Below are 14,462 nucleotides of genomic sequence, written 5' to 3'. Positions count from 1 at the left end.
GCGCCCTGTGCAATGAAAGCAGCAAGCAACGTTTTTGGCGCGGTTCGTAGGGAACATAATGGCGCTTTAACAGTCGACTCATGGTGAACTTGAAATTATCCGTGAATCCTACAACCCATTCCTTGTTTTACAACGTTTCATCACGGAATGACATCGTAAAATACAAACGGTGCAAACGTAACGATGAAAAAAAGATTTCTGGAAAATATATAAAATAAAATGAGAGAGAGAGAGAGAGAGAGAGAGAGAGAGAGAGAGAGAGAGAGAGAGAGAGAGACGGAATTGAGTAATACGTTAAAATTAATCCGTCGCCGATAATATTGAACTTTAAAGGCACAATTGATTTTTTGATTGTAAATTTTGGTAGATGAATTTAATTTTACAACAAAATAGTAGTAAAATACAACTTCTGCAATAATAAAATCTCGTTGTTGAAGCTTTCATAAGAATGTAGAAATTTTTTTCTGATTTTTATATACAATCCGAATAATAAAAAAATCTGAAGTTTTAAGATCCCATTTTGCGGACGAAGGGTAAAAATTTCATATCTTCGATGAAGAGCTAATTTTAATACATAGCAGGACATCAAAATTATCAAATGTAAAAGGGGGTTCTATAATGAACGTTTGAAATATCAAGTAATAAAACTTCAAAGCAATTTTCATGCGCCACCCTTGTGGCTGATCCGGTGCATCGGTTTCTCTGATTCGACATGCATGTGCCATGCGGTTTCGATGTTGCGTGTGCAGCCAACCATTGCATTCATGCAAGCTCACTATTCCGGTGCATCGACGCGGCGATAGGCCTATCGTGTTTATGTATAGGATAGTATCCATCGGGATCCCGCTCGTCCCTTACAGCAGACTCGACATGTCCTGGTAAGGGCGCGGATAAACGAGCCTCCGTGACGATAAATGGATGTGCGGTGTGGTACCCTCGGGGTGAAATCAGCGTATTATTTTGAAAGTCGATATAACGTGGTTCTCGTTATTTGAGCCATAAAAATTGAATCGATATCGAAGCAGTAGATTAAACGAGGAAAATCTCAAGAGATTTTATTAAAATATCACGGTAGTGATATAGAAATTAGTTTTTATCTTATTGGACACTTTTTATATCAGTCCTATAAATATTACAATATTTTCCGCTGGAAATATCTTATATGTTGTACTTGTTCGATCATCCTCTACATCTTCTACTTTATTTTTACACCTACTCTCTCGAAAATAATCTATTCTACGTACTTCCCTACTACGTACTTTTCACCCTCGAGTGAACAGCGAAAATCACTTCAGACAGATGACCCTGTACAAGGAGGGTGGCACTATCTTCGCCTTTCCTACCGCGCCAACCACCCCTTGAGTCGAGGGGCGAATCGCGTGGGCTGCGACTATATGATAACGGGCTCGTGCGATCTTATGTTGGACGCCAAAATGTATATGCGCGCGGTGAGAATGAATATCTCATCGTGGAACGGGGGAAGGCGAAAGGCTAGAAATCAAGGCTGATGAGAAGAGAGGAGAGGGCTGCATTCGAGTGACCAATTATTCCGGCACACGAAACCGATTCTCTACGACGTCGGGCCACGCCTGGCGTAGACAATGAAGAACAACGGTGATAAAAGCAGGCTTCCATTTCAGCGAATGACTTGGGGCACGTGATGAAACGATGCTCCAGTCAGGAATGGCGAAATATATTCCCGCGCGCCATGTGCTCTATTAACGCTATACCAGGGATAAAATGTGCCCGGCACTTTTTAACTTAATATCGCGCGCACTTGCCGAGCAATGCACTCTCGTTTTATAGTAACTTCGTTTTGGAACTAACTAACTTTGACTTCATACTTTGACGAATAATTCTTCGATATCTGCCGAGAAGAGTGAATTTACCTGATTTAATTTTTGCTATATATTATAGGTAAAAAAGACAATATTTTTTATAAAAGTATAGTCTTTCAGGTTGTGTAGTTATAAGTGTGGTGTGCACAGAAATGACAGTTTTGCTGAAGTATTGGGTTGTCCGGAAAGTTCGTGCCGCAAAAGATTTAAATTTAATAAATGAAATTAAAAATTTAAATCTTCTGCGTTTCAATTTTCCTTCAAAATCGGCAATATATTTAAAAATTTAGCTAGATACGGACTGAAAATAATTTTGTTGAACTATCAAAATAATTTTATAGGTTATTCAAGCTGATTATTAGAATATCAAAACTTTTTGCAGGATTGTTTATCGTATCTGAAATTTCTACGTAATTATTTTGTTTCCAGCAAAATTATTTTTAGACCCGTATTTAGTTAAATATTTAAACACTTCATCTCAAAATCGTTCTTTCCGTGTAATACAAGGTGTAATGTTTTGCATAATGGCAACTAAATTGATTTGGAACTAATTTCTGTCACAAGAATTTTGAATTACACGAAAATGTTACATTCCTGGAAAAAAAGTTTCATACATAATTATATAAAATTATATATAATTATACAGGGTGGATCAGAGTCGTTGAACCAACTTTTTATCCTATGAGCAAATTATCATTATAATTCAATTAAGAATATCGATAATTAACACATTATGTGTGCAATTATTTTCTCATAGGGTAAAAAGTTGGTTCAATGATTCTAATTCACTCTGTATATAAAATATGTTGATACATGTAACACTTTCCTGGGTTTTTATATCATGACGTCTTGAATGGAACACATAATACTCGCGTTCACTTAAAAGCAACGTCGTTATAGCAAACAGTAGGTGGTATGTTATGTAACAATAGCTGGGTCAAAGAGATCCCAAGTGTTTTAGGCAGATCGCAATCGATCTTGGAAACAATGGCGGAGTTCTCGAGCTTAATAAGTGCAAGGGTGCTTTTGGTATGTTGCTCCACGTGAAAGCGCCTCGAGGGTGACTTCGAAACACCCTCGACTTTTGTAATTATGCTTGCACCATCGTACAGTTTGATTGGCGTCCTTAATTAACAAGTGCATTCTGGGCTGCATTATCTCGACGAGACTTGATGATTCTCGCGAGGCTTGTTCCCGCCAGACTTGCTTCCGCGATTCTCGCGATCACTTTTTCATATGAAATAGAGATCATCTGACGACCGGCGAGTTTTTGCTTTTGCATCTGGCTCTATTTGGCAAAATGCAGTATTAAAACTCCCAGCCAAAGGAGAATCATGAAAATTCATAGTATTCTGCGCGAAACGTTATTCTCTGTGGGGAGGTTCTATCGTGCAGGATTACACGACGGCTGAATAATTTAAGCCAGGAAAATGGAATATATCATCGCGTAATATTTGTTTATTAGCGTTTTCCCGCCGTGACTTCAAAAGATGACTTTTTATCATGCAAAAGGACAGCGGACGAATGTCGGGATAAGTATTAAGTTCTTTATTTTGCATCTCTGCAGCCGATTCGCAATATAGATATTTGTTATAGAATTTGTTATAGAAATATTAGTCATACATAGAATAAATAATGACTTGCTAATATCGAATAAATAAAGAGCTTAATTATAAACTTTTTGACATGTTCAGTTTTTTTTTTTTAAGTTGGTACCTCTATAATATTTTGAAACTTGACTAATTTATTTGGCAGAATTGAACACGTAAGAATATTTTTTTCTTTGGAGTAAAAGGCAACGTTAATATACGAATAACTTTTAAACAATAACGATTGAAAAATCGTATTGCGTATGCTATATCCAAGTTTATTGCATATTTTTTTAAATGTTCAACTATGATATACTTTTTTCGTTAAATTCGAAGCATCTAATTTTTGGAATACTATATAAGAAGTTTTTTATTTTAATTTTTTTTTAACAAATGTTTGAAATTATACTGTTTTTCAAAATTTTTGTTTTCTTTTTCCATTTTTTTAAAAACTATTTAATATTGAATCTTGTGCCTATGACATGTTTTATTCACCACATTATAAGCTATATTATATATGAAAACTAACTCATTTCAAGCTCAATTCATTGGGCGGAATCCAATTTTCGTATAATTAATGCGTTTTATATTAAAAAATATTATTTACAAACTGTTTTTAATAAAACACAAACTCGAATATGGCGCTTATTTTCGATGTAGATTCACTATGTTGAAAGAAAACGAAATTTGTGACAATTTCGTGATGTGTTCTTTCTTTGCAAGTGTCCCCATGTGAAACTAAGTGTGACGTCAAAGGGTTGCAAGAATACAACGAATGTATTCAGAAGAATACCCTAATCCGATACTGTCAAATTCGATAGAGTATACCTAAATTCTCTCAAATTCTCCCCTCGCTTCTTTCCAACCGCGATTCGACTAAAGTAACGGAAGTGCTGGAGGGACCTTGGCGGACTTTAATGGAATTACGCGTGAACCGCGTGAAAGTATTAAGGATCGATTATTAAAGCGAGATCGTGCCGCCCTTGTCACGAATCTGACGAAGTCTCTCCCTCGCGGCTTCCCTTTATAGGTGTACAACGCGGTGACTGCGGTAATTAATATAACAAAGGGTCGGGGGCGTTAAAGGGACCGCATGTCGGGAACAATCTCGCGGCATTCTCTATCGGGTAGCGGTCGCCTCGCGCGCGACTCGAACTTGGTGGAAAGTTGCGCTGAAAACTGCGGAAATTACCGGGCGCGGCCGACAGTAACTCGAAAGGAGTAACTTAATTACGCTCGAGCACGAATCGCCATTGCAAACTTTTCGTTTGTGCCTGTGCATGTGCGCGCACGTGAATCCGCGTGTACGCGGGTGGCAAAGGGCTCGGCGGAGAATGCCCAAGGCAACGGGTATACTTCCACGAACTTTACACGGGCAAAAATTCATTTTAGCTCGCCATTGTAACGATAATGAGCTCTGACAAGCTCTTAATTCGTAGCTTTGTTGTTGCGAATTAAGAGTTTGCATGTATGTAAACGTAGTGTTATTATTTTCATTTGATTGTTATTATATCCTCTTATATATATATCTTTTGGTGACTACGCGAAATATTGTTTAGCCAAATACATTTTTAAAGATTAACGATAAAATAATTTTTTTATTGATAGTTATAAGCGAATAATTTTTAGTATATTAATGGAAGAATATACAATATTACATATATTTTTCATTAAAATGAAAAATTGATAAAACGTTAAATATTTTTCTGTATTACATTTGAAAATAATACAAAAATTTTGGCGGCAATTTAAAACCTAGATTAAAAATTATTTTAATGAGAGAACTTATTTAAAAACAGTATAGCGATTAATAAATAGTTTAAGAATAAACTTCTAATAATTAAGACAAAACGAGAAAAATTGTCATTTGAACCATAAAATTATATTATTAAATATAAATATTGAACTGTTCATATTTAACATTTATTTTATACGGAAAATATAAATTTCTAATTTCAGTCGCTTTTTGTAAAGTCATACACCTGATGTATCCTTAATACTTAAAGAACAGGGAACAAGGAAGATTTCGCGGGAACAGACTAGACACTCGCGTGTCCAAGACCGAGAGGTTCCCCGATTATGATCGTGGATGAGAGCTTAATCGAAAATTAATCCGAGCCGCGCGCGGTGCTCGAAACTTTACGAAGGACACGATTCCATTATCGCGGCGGACCGCTTTTGAGTTATCTCGTACATGCCGTTCGCGAGATACGCTCGTTTCGATGTAAATTGAAAGCGACGACGATCACCGGTCGGGTGACGATCACCAGTCGACGCGACCGCAAGAATAATTGCAAGATTAATCGGTCCCCATTTCACTCGATAGAAATATCAATATTCCATGTTTGATCTGTCCTTTTTTTTTAATTTACGTTCTTTCAAGCCGATTGTACATCACGCCTTGCCTCGAGATTAATCGACACGAAAACCCTTCCGGTCTTTCCACTTTTTCCCGTTCATTACCGTTTGCCTTGTAAATACGACGTTTTCTGAAAAGTGTTTGCTGAAAAGCATCGGCTAGATTTAATAAGCTTTCGCGTTCTGTTCGTTAGGATTTTAACGAAGCTTTCATCCGACGCGGATGAAAAATCTTCTCCGGTGATCTCTTCACGAGTTGGATAAACTCCGACTGCTTTTTTTTATTTTTTTTAATTATTTTTTTTTTTAATATTTCGGTATTATATATGTCGGCATATTCTAAAGAAGTTAAAGTTCCACTGGGTTCTTTCTGCAGACTTTTATGACTATTATAACGAGCTGGCTGATGTTAACAAAGTCTTTGATGTGAATCGACTCTTGGCCAATTAATGTCGTCAAGAAAGTCGAGCTCTTGCCACAACTGAGACAATTCCTGGGGCGCATTTCGCATTAGACTCGTCGAACGAGAAGTTTAAATAAATTATTCTTGAAAGTTACGACACAGGAAATGCCTCGCGAGTCTCGGAATTAGTATGCGCGCGCTTGCACCGAGAAGACCAACTATACATCAATATTAATACAGTCTTATATTTACAGAAATTCCATGAACTATTTAGACGACGGTTCTTTTAACTATCTTGTTAAATTCGTATTAAACTCTGTAAGTCTCCAGTACTGTCATCGCAAATGTATTTTGTAGATAATTATCAGAAATTCACGAGGCTTTTTATATTTTCATCGAAATAAATTAAATTAAATATATATATATATCCCCTTTTTTTTGCACTTTATGATAATATCTAAACGTAATGAAGGGTTGTGCGGGGATTTTGTTGATCAATCTAACAATCGACGGAGAAATTCCGGAGATGTTTGCGAGATAATCGATCGAGGGAACATCTCGCCCACGGCTGCGAGGGAGAAGGTCGGATAGCTCGTCGCCCTGATGAAATCCCCAAGAGCTCTTTTCATGCTAATAAGATTTCGTCGGTCGCGTCCAATGGATACGCGCCAAAGCGCGAGAGAAAGGCATCGCACCGTCGCCGTCGCGTTCGGCATGGAAGAGACACTGAGAGGAAGATAAACGTACAAAGGGATACTGATGCCTCGGCAGCCTCGGTACAGCTGAACGGGGGAATCCCTCGACATGGTACTTTTGTGTTGGCGCTATAATTCGATATTTTGAGCGCGATGCCGCAGGTGAGAAAAATAACGAGTTTTCCTGTAAAAGGATTCAGGAACATGTGGCCTATCCGACGAAATTAATTATCAAGTCCACTTTCCGTCGAGGAATAAAAAGTTGTCTAAACAGATATATCTAATAGCTAAATTCTCACTAGTGCGCACTCAGTATACATTAAAGGCACAAATCAGATGTATTGACGTGAAGATGTGTGTTTAATATAAATATAAAAACAGATAAATCGAAAAATCAATATTCTTTAGTGTGCTGTTTGATGAAATATATACTTTTTAATTCAAAGTATTTGTATTTTAATAAATTAGATCAGCGTATGACTTTATAAGTAATTATTGCAATCTTATCTTTTGCTTATTCTAGCAGAGACTCTATCTCTAGCACTTAATTTGTCATCCTTTAGTGGTTTGTACTTTTGTGCTTATTAATATTGTACATGGAAAGAATGATTTTACTGAAATATCTAAAAATTTAACTAGACATAGATCTAAAAATAACTTTATTAGACCATCAAAATAATTATGTAGGGAAACTCAAGAATAATGAGCAAAAAATTTTTTTATATTCTAACAACCAGTTTGAGCGTTCTACATAATTATTTTAGTACTTTATTGAAATTATTTTTTACAGATTTATATCTAGCTAAATTTTTAGATATTTTAACAAAATCATTTACGTTTTTTTTCGTTATTTACTTACAAACTAATAAAAAGCGAAGTTGTTATTGAGTATAATAGACGTTTTTTAGCATCCGGAAAGTCTTGGCAGATGTGTAGCAGATAAATATTAGTTACACGAAATGTAGATTTCTCGTATGCGATTCCACTGATCGTTTCACTATCGTTTACTCAAGAATACGAGAAATGGATAACGTTCACGTCGAATGTCGCCTGATATTTTCCTGTAATCCGTCGAGGCTTTATCGCGAACTTGCACGAGTAAATCCGCGTCTTCCCTGATGAATGCCGACGCTGTCGGTATCGTGTGCATACTGCATACGCGATCGCATCCCATTTCGACTAGCACACATTGTCGTGTTAAATGGAAACTGCCGACGACGACGCGACGTGCGTTGGTCTCTGGTGAATTCGACGAAGTACACCCGTCCGTCCGCTCGATCGATCTGAAGGTATTGTCCGGTGAGGAAAGTCGAGAAATGAGGAAAATGATAAACGAGAACTGTGGGAACAATTCGCGATATTGCGAGACGATGCCGGTCGCATTCTTACTCAGTGTAAAATGATAAATTAAATCGCAGTTATAAATGCGTGCCGGATTATAAGAATGTCATTTCTCTTCGATGTTCACCACAATATTAATCTTGAATGCTGTAAAGTATTTTACATAAATGACTAAGAGGTTGATTTTGATGAAATAAGTTTCGAACTGTTTTACAAATAAAGATAGAAAAAAATTAATAAGAAATAATATAAAATGGCTTTTTTGACGAAATCTGACGAATATTTCACTTGTTCCTATTCATACACTGAAAAAAATTCCTAAAGAAATATTTACTAAATGTAAACATACATTATTTGATTTAAGTTTTTTATTGCTTTCTTCTTTATATAAATATTTATTTATAAATAATAAATAAAAAATAATAATAAATAAAAAAAGAATACATATTTATTTGATATTGTATTTAAGAAAATGTTACTTAAATTTAGGAATTTTTTTCCTAGTAGAAAAGCTGCTTATAAATTAAATTAAATATTAAAGAATCTTTTAAACTTTTTAAATATGTATATTACTAATTTAATTGTATTACATTTATATTAGAGACATATATAGTGTAATATTATTTTATTAAATTTGCGTATAAATATTTTAAAATAGAAAATAATATTTTGAATCGCATTTATGTTGTTGTTTGTACATCATGAATAAAATCAGATATGTTTGTTTACACTATATCTCGAGTTTAGTTTTCGAGATTTTCTCGAGAAGAAATAACGCTGTATGTTCCCTCTTTCCACAGCGAAAGAAGAGCATTTTATGTCGTTATTGAACAAACAACGATATGTACTTAATTCAAGCTCGTTTACGAAAGCGTGACTACGCCTATGTATGGTACGTTCAACGTACAAACGCTCTCTACGTGAGAACTGTTTATCCATTGGAACCAGCGTGACATATCGATCCAACATCGAACACTTGTGCTGTACATAATTCGTCTTCATTAGTCATCAGTACCTCTATCTATCTATGTACAGTTTACTAGCATGTAATCTCTGTTTTGCACTATACACGTATATACACAGAAATGTGTATTATGCACTGAGAAAAAATGTACTAAACTTTATCAAATATTTGTTTGAACTAAAACCAATATTAACTAAATATTTACTTACAATAAATAAATATTTACTTAAAAAATAATACTTAGGTTGGTATTCATAGTCAGATCTTATATTCAAGATAAGTCTTAAGAAATCACGAATCAGAGAGCCATATTAGCGTCTTAAGACGTTACTTTAGATAGTCTTGAAATAAGAACAGACTATGAATCCATCCTTAGATTAATAGTTCTTGTATCAAATGAATCTCGAATTTAGTTTTCGAGATTTTCTCGAGAAGAAATAACGCCGTATGTTCCCTCTTTCCACATGTTTTATATTTAGTAAGAATATTTAGTTAGACTATTCAAACAAACATTTATTAAAATTTATTTTCAGTGTACATAATACATTAACGTATAAAATTGAAATATATATCCTACATATATTTTTCATATATATTACATAATATATATTATTATATTTTTCAATATATTATACAAATTAATTTTTAGTAATATGATTTTAGAATTTTATCATTTATAGTTTTTTTGTCTTAAAAAAAGTAAGATTCTTTTTAAATCGATACATATCTTTACAATATTTTTTTCTTTAAAAAAGGCAAAATTGTTTTTATTCCATATTAATATCTTTTAGTTACCTTTAGTACAAACCTCTACATATCATGTTCTCTGAGTACGCACGTACCACGTTTCTTCACGTGTCGTGAATTTCTGCTGTTACAGACGGAGCTGTCGCAGAATCTACAGCAGCTGTCGGAGAGAGCCCGCTCGACAACGGAGTTCATTCAAAGGCTCAAAGGAATGACGGATAAAGTACATGTGAGTATGGGCACGCCTTTGGCGCCCGTTTTAAATTCCGTGTCGACGGACGTGTCAACGCGGTACGGTGCCATGAAATTGCGAAAAGATATGGCATTAATTACATCAGTTCTTTGATAGAAAGCCGCCGTGCATTCATCTCTGATGGCCGAAGGGATAATTCGAATATACAAAGGATAGCTTACAATCGGTGAATCAAATTCCGACAGAGATTTCTTTTGATATAGTCTTCTATTTTCCCTTCTTTATGGACATGCGTAATCAGTTTGATATTAGATTTCTCGTACAATATCAAATCGTACCTATATTCGTAAACATTGTATATTCAAACATTGTCTTCTACATTCAAATATGTGTATGTGCAAGTATTAAAAAATGTACGATATTTCTAAAGAAGTTAAAGTATCTCAAATTAAATTATTTTATTACTTATTCCATGAAATTACTTATTCCATGAAAATAGATATATAGAAAGAATAGATATATAGAAAGAAAATAGATATATTTCTAGCAAAAAAATTACTACTGTATTTTTATAAAAATTAATTATTATAGTTTTCCAATTTTCCAATTTATTTTTCCAATTTTCTATGATAAAATATATGTATTGAGTATAATGATAGATAATTTCTTCTATACATTAAATATATATTAAATATACATGTAAGTTCTCTGCTTAGTTTAGAGAGTTTATTATGAAATTCTGTCGTGTACAGATAATATTATATATAAAAGTAATATTGAGTAAAAGATATTTCGCGATATTATAATCAAAGAGAATAATCCATTTCAGGAGGAATGCGTGGCGCTTGAGGAGGAGGTCGAAGATCGGGTAACGAACCTGGTGAGTCTTCTGCAAGCGAGAAAGTCACGGTTGATCGAAGCCGCTCGACAAACTAGAGAGGCCAGGGTACGATCGTTGCGAGACCAGGTGGCGAGATGTGCCACACACTTACAGGCGACCACAGCGTTGCTCACATTCTGTATCGAGGCGTTAAAGGAGACCGACAGCGCGGCCTTCTTGCAGATCGGCGGCATGTTGTCGGTCCGAGCAGCGACGGCCGCCGGTTCCTGGGGTGGTGCCGAGGGTGTACAGGAGATCGCTCGTTTGCCGTTGCTCGATCTTACCTTGGACGACAAACCGCTGCGCCGCGCCATCGATCAGCTCACCTTCGTCCAACTTAAACGTGAGTACGCCATGATGGCCGAATGTGGTTTACGTGATTGTGTAATGTCCGTGTGCATAGATTGAACCTGTCCATTCGGCAATGATCGCGAATAAATTTTATCGTACGGACGAGTTCGGGTTTCCTGATAGCAACTATATCGCATTAAGACGAAATGAGAAATGACATGAATTTTTACTCACGGTATATGTGAAGCAAATGAGCTTTTTGCACGCTACCATTTCCGCTTGATCGATTAGACTTGTATAACGTTCTGGTATACACGTTTCTTTAAAAAAAAAAAAAAAGAAATCGATATTAAATTTGAAATTTATGCTTGGACGAACGAGAAACTTTAACTTTTTACTTACAACTTAAACTAAATAAGATGTTCCGGGATAAACCTGTAGAACTTCGCAGTTGATGCTATTGATTTCATTGCACTTCCAAAGTACAGCTTAATTAATTGCTACGGAACTCAGTCAAAGTATCGTAGACCTATCGCGTGTACTAAAGAGGAAGTTACTTAGGAGCCAACGTGATTAGAGCTAACCAATAGATAATTTCGTTGCAGAAGCACATATCTGTGTAGTTTAATAATGAGATACATTCAATTCTCTACGATATATACATACCATACTTACTTGAAATATCTATAACATGTAATGTCATACAATAAATAAAATAAACAAGTAAGAACCTTTAAAAAAGAAATTACAAAATTAAATTAAAAATAGAGCTAATAAAAGTTTAATGCACAGTTATATTATATAAAATAATAATCAATACACAATAATTAATTAAATTTTCGGCTCAGATTTAAGCCATCTTCAATAAACAGTCGTACCTATGAAAATATAATTTAAATCATGGAGATTTCGTCTCAAGTTTTGCTAAATTCAAAAGTGCAAATTGGTTACAAAAGCTAAGTAATGACAGTAATAAAATTAGATTAAAACTTAAAAAAATATTGCTTAAGATAAATCTTTCCCAAATAATAACTTTTGATATTAAAAATATGTATTTCTCATTCAAACGAATAGCATGTGTTTTAATAATTTAATAATTTTGCAAACATTTTGTGAAAGATTTTTTCTCTGAAAAATCGCCGCAACAGTCGTTTGAATAAATCAGATATTTCTTCGTCATGATGTCTGAGATAGTTCGTAAAACATCTCGTTGGCTCCACGTCCTCGTTGGAAACTCATCCGCTTAGTTCGTTACGCGAACTGAATTGTTCATGATGGTTCGTCGAATCCTAGCTCGCATTACGTACCTACGTATGTACCCGCGATAAAACAACGAGCGTAAAAGTGGTGTAAACTCGTTTCGAAAGACGACTTTGTGTACGCTTAATTGACTCGTAGCTTCTCGTTCCGCAACTACCGGGATTTGTAGAGCGATTTATCTTTACGAGGCCGCGCTGATCGCGCAACTTTGTACGTACAAGTCTTGTTCGTTGATAGTCGTTTACCTCTCAAATCGGCGAAAGGAAGGTTACACACGCTAGTAAGCTTCGATTTTCTTGTTATTACGTAACTCCTGAAACGACTTGCAATGACAATTACAGTTCTGTTATATAGATCATTTAGATTAGTTGCAATTTTATGCTCTGGATCACACGATTCATATCTTGTCTTTATTAATCATTTTTAAGATATCTGCAAACTTGATAATAATCACGTGAAAGGAATAATAATTTTTTACTCGAATTAATAAGTTTCGCGATTGTAAATTAACAAAGTGATCAAAAGTGAAGGTATCTGATATTTCGATAAGAGACTTTCGAGCGAGTTTTGTTTGACGTTGTGTTTGCATGCAATGTACGTAAATGGATGCAAATATTTTCATCAATTCAATGATTATAAATCATTTTACTGTTGGACGCAGCGTCAGAAGGGGAAGAGCGATTTCCTACAGCAGGTAAAGGAAATTCAATAATAGTAAACGCAGTTGTAGACATATATTTAAATATTAGTGACACGGGAAAGGAAAAAAGAGATGAAAAAAATTATTAAGAGAGATGAAGGAGGCGTCAATCTCACCCGCCAAAGTAGTCTAGACGGCTGAGAGATGACGAGAGGAAAGAGTAGGGAGGTCTGCTTAATAATTTTACGTAGCCCCCGGCAACGACTCCTTTAAGCATGCCTCCTTGCTCGCCATGGCTTTGCCGTACACTAAAACGTTTCAAAAGCGGATTAATTAGGTACCGGCTTTGCAGTAACTGCTATAACGATCTGGAGGTATTAACTCGTTACAAGGAGACCTCTCCTTACTGTTCACTGGGTATACACGGCTCTTCGTTGATTCTGGGTGTTACAGACCAATGTCAGATCGGAAAACGTTAATCACATCTGATTACCGTGTTTACAGATGTATGGATAACTTAATAACGTACGGATAGAAGGATGGGAGTCACAAGACAGACGCACACTCGAAATTCAATTCACTTGAGTGGCAAATAAAATTATCGATTTCGTCGACTCAATTTGACGATGGAATCAACTCAGAATTGGTCAAAGCATTCGCCATTAAAATTAAGGATACCACGTGCGGGAAGCACGTTATATTCGCTCATTATTTTAACAAATTTAACAACCGCGCGTTCTGATTGAAATTAGAAAAGGAGAGATTAATGAAATACAAATCTTTTTAACGAAACCTGATAAACGACCATCGAGAAGGGTATAAACTCGCTTCTCTATCAAGACATTTCACTTTCGTGGAATCTTGATATAAATCGTACGGTGATATCAGAAAGTTTCTTCATTACTCGCAGTTTGCTCGTCAAAGAGTGGCACGCCTCGGTTCGTTAAAATCTGCGATCGGCAGTCACACGGAATTTCATTTACTTAACCCGGCTTTGCAAATAGCAAAGCGAGGAATGTGCCCCGTGGAAACTTTCAAGTTCGCGGGAATTCCGTGTAAAGTTTTCAACGAAATCACTCTAGCGCGTTTCCCAGAATCTAACGAATGTAATACATTAGAAAAAATATATGCATATTTCGTTGGATTACGAATTTTTTTCTCCATTAACTTTTTGAAACACAGGATTTTACAATAAAAAATGTCTTGTATAGAAATTATTTTTATAAAATATGACAAAGTTTTAATTTAATTATTTGTGGAGAG

General features: G+C 35.3%; 1 protein-coding gene across 1 annotated transcript in view; it reads left to right on the top strand.

The window, feature by feature from the left end:
• Window positions 1–14,462, top strand: part of LOC108693853 (E3 ubiquitin-protein ligase TRIM9) — a 113,713-nt gene that overhangs the window by 80,684 nt on the left and 18,567 nt on the right. The window contains exons 4-6 of the mRNA XM_018203017.1: window positions 10,069–10,164; window positions 10,958–11,351; window positions 13,221–13,253. Coding sequence (XP_018058506.1) covers window positions 10,069–10,164; window positions 10,958–11,351; window positions 13,221–13,253 — 523 coding nt within the window. The remainder of the gene's footprint in view (window positions 1–10,068; window positions 10,165–10,957; window positions 11,352–13,220; window positions 13,254–14,462) is intronic.

This window comes from Atta colombica, unplaced genomic scaffold, assembly GCF_001594045.1.
Source record: "Atta colombica isolate Treedump-2 unplaced genomic scaffold, Acol1.0 scaffold110, whole genome shotgun sequence".
NCBI lineage: Eukaryota > Metazoa > Arthropoda > Insecta > Hymenoptera > Formicidae > Atta > Atta colombica.
Note: the sequence above shows the minus strand (reverse complement) of the source record. Positions and strands in the feature narration are given on the sequence as shown.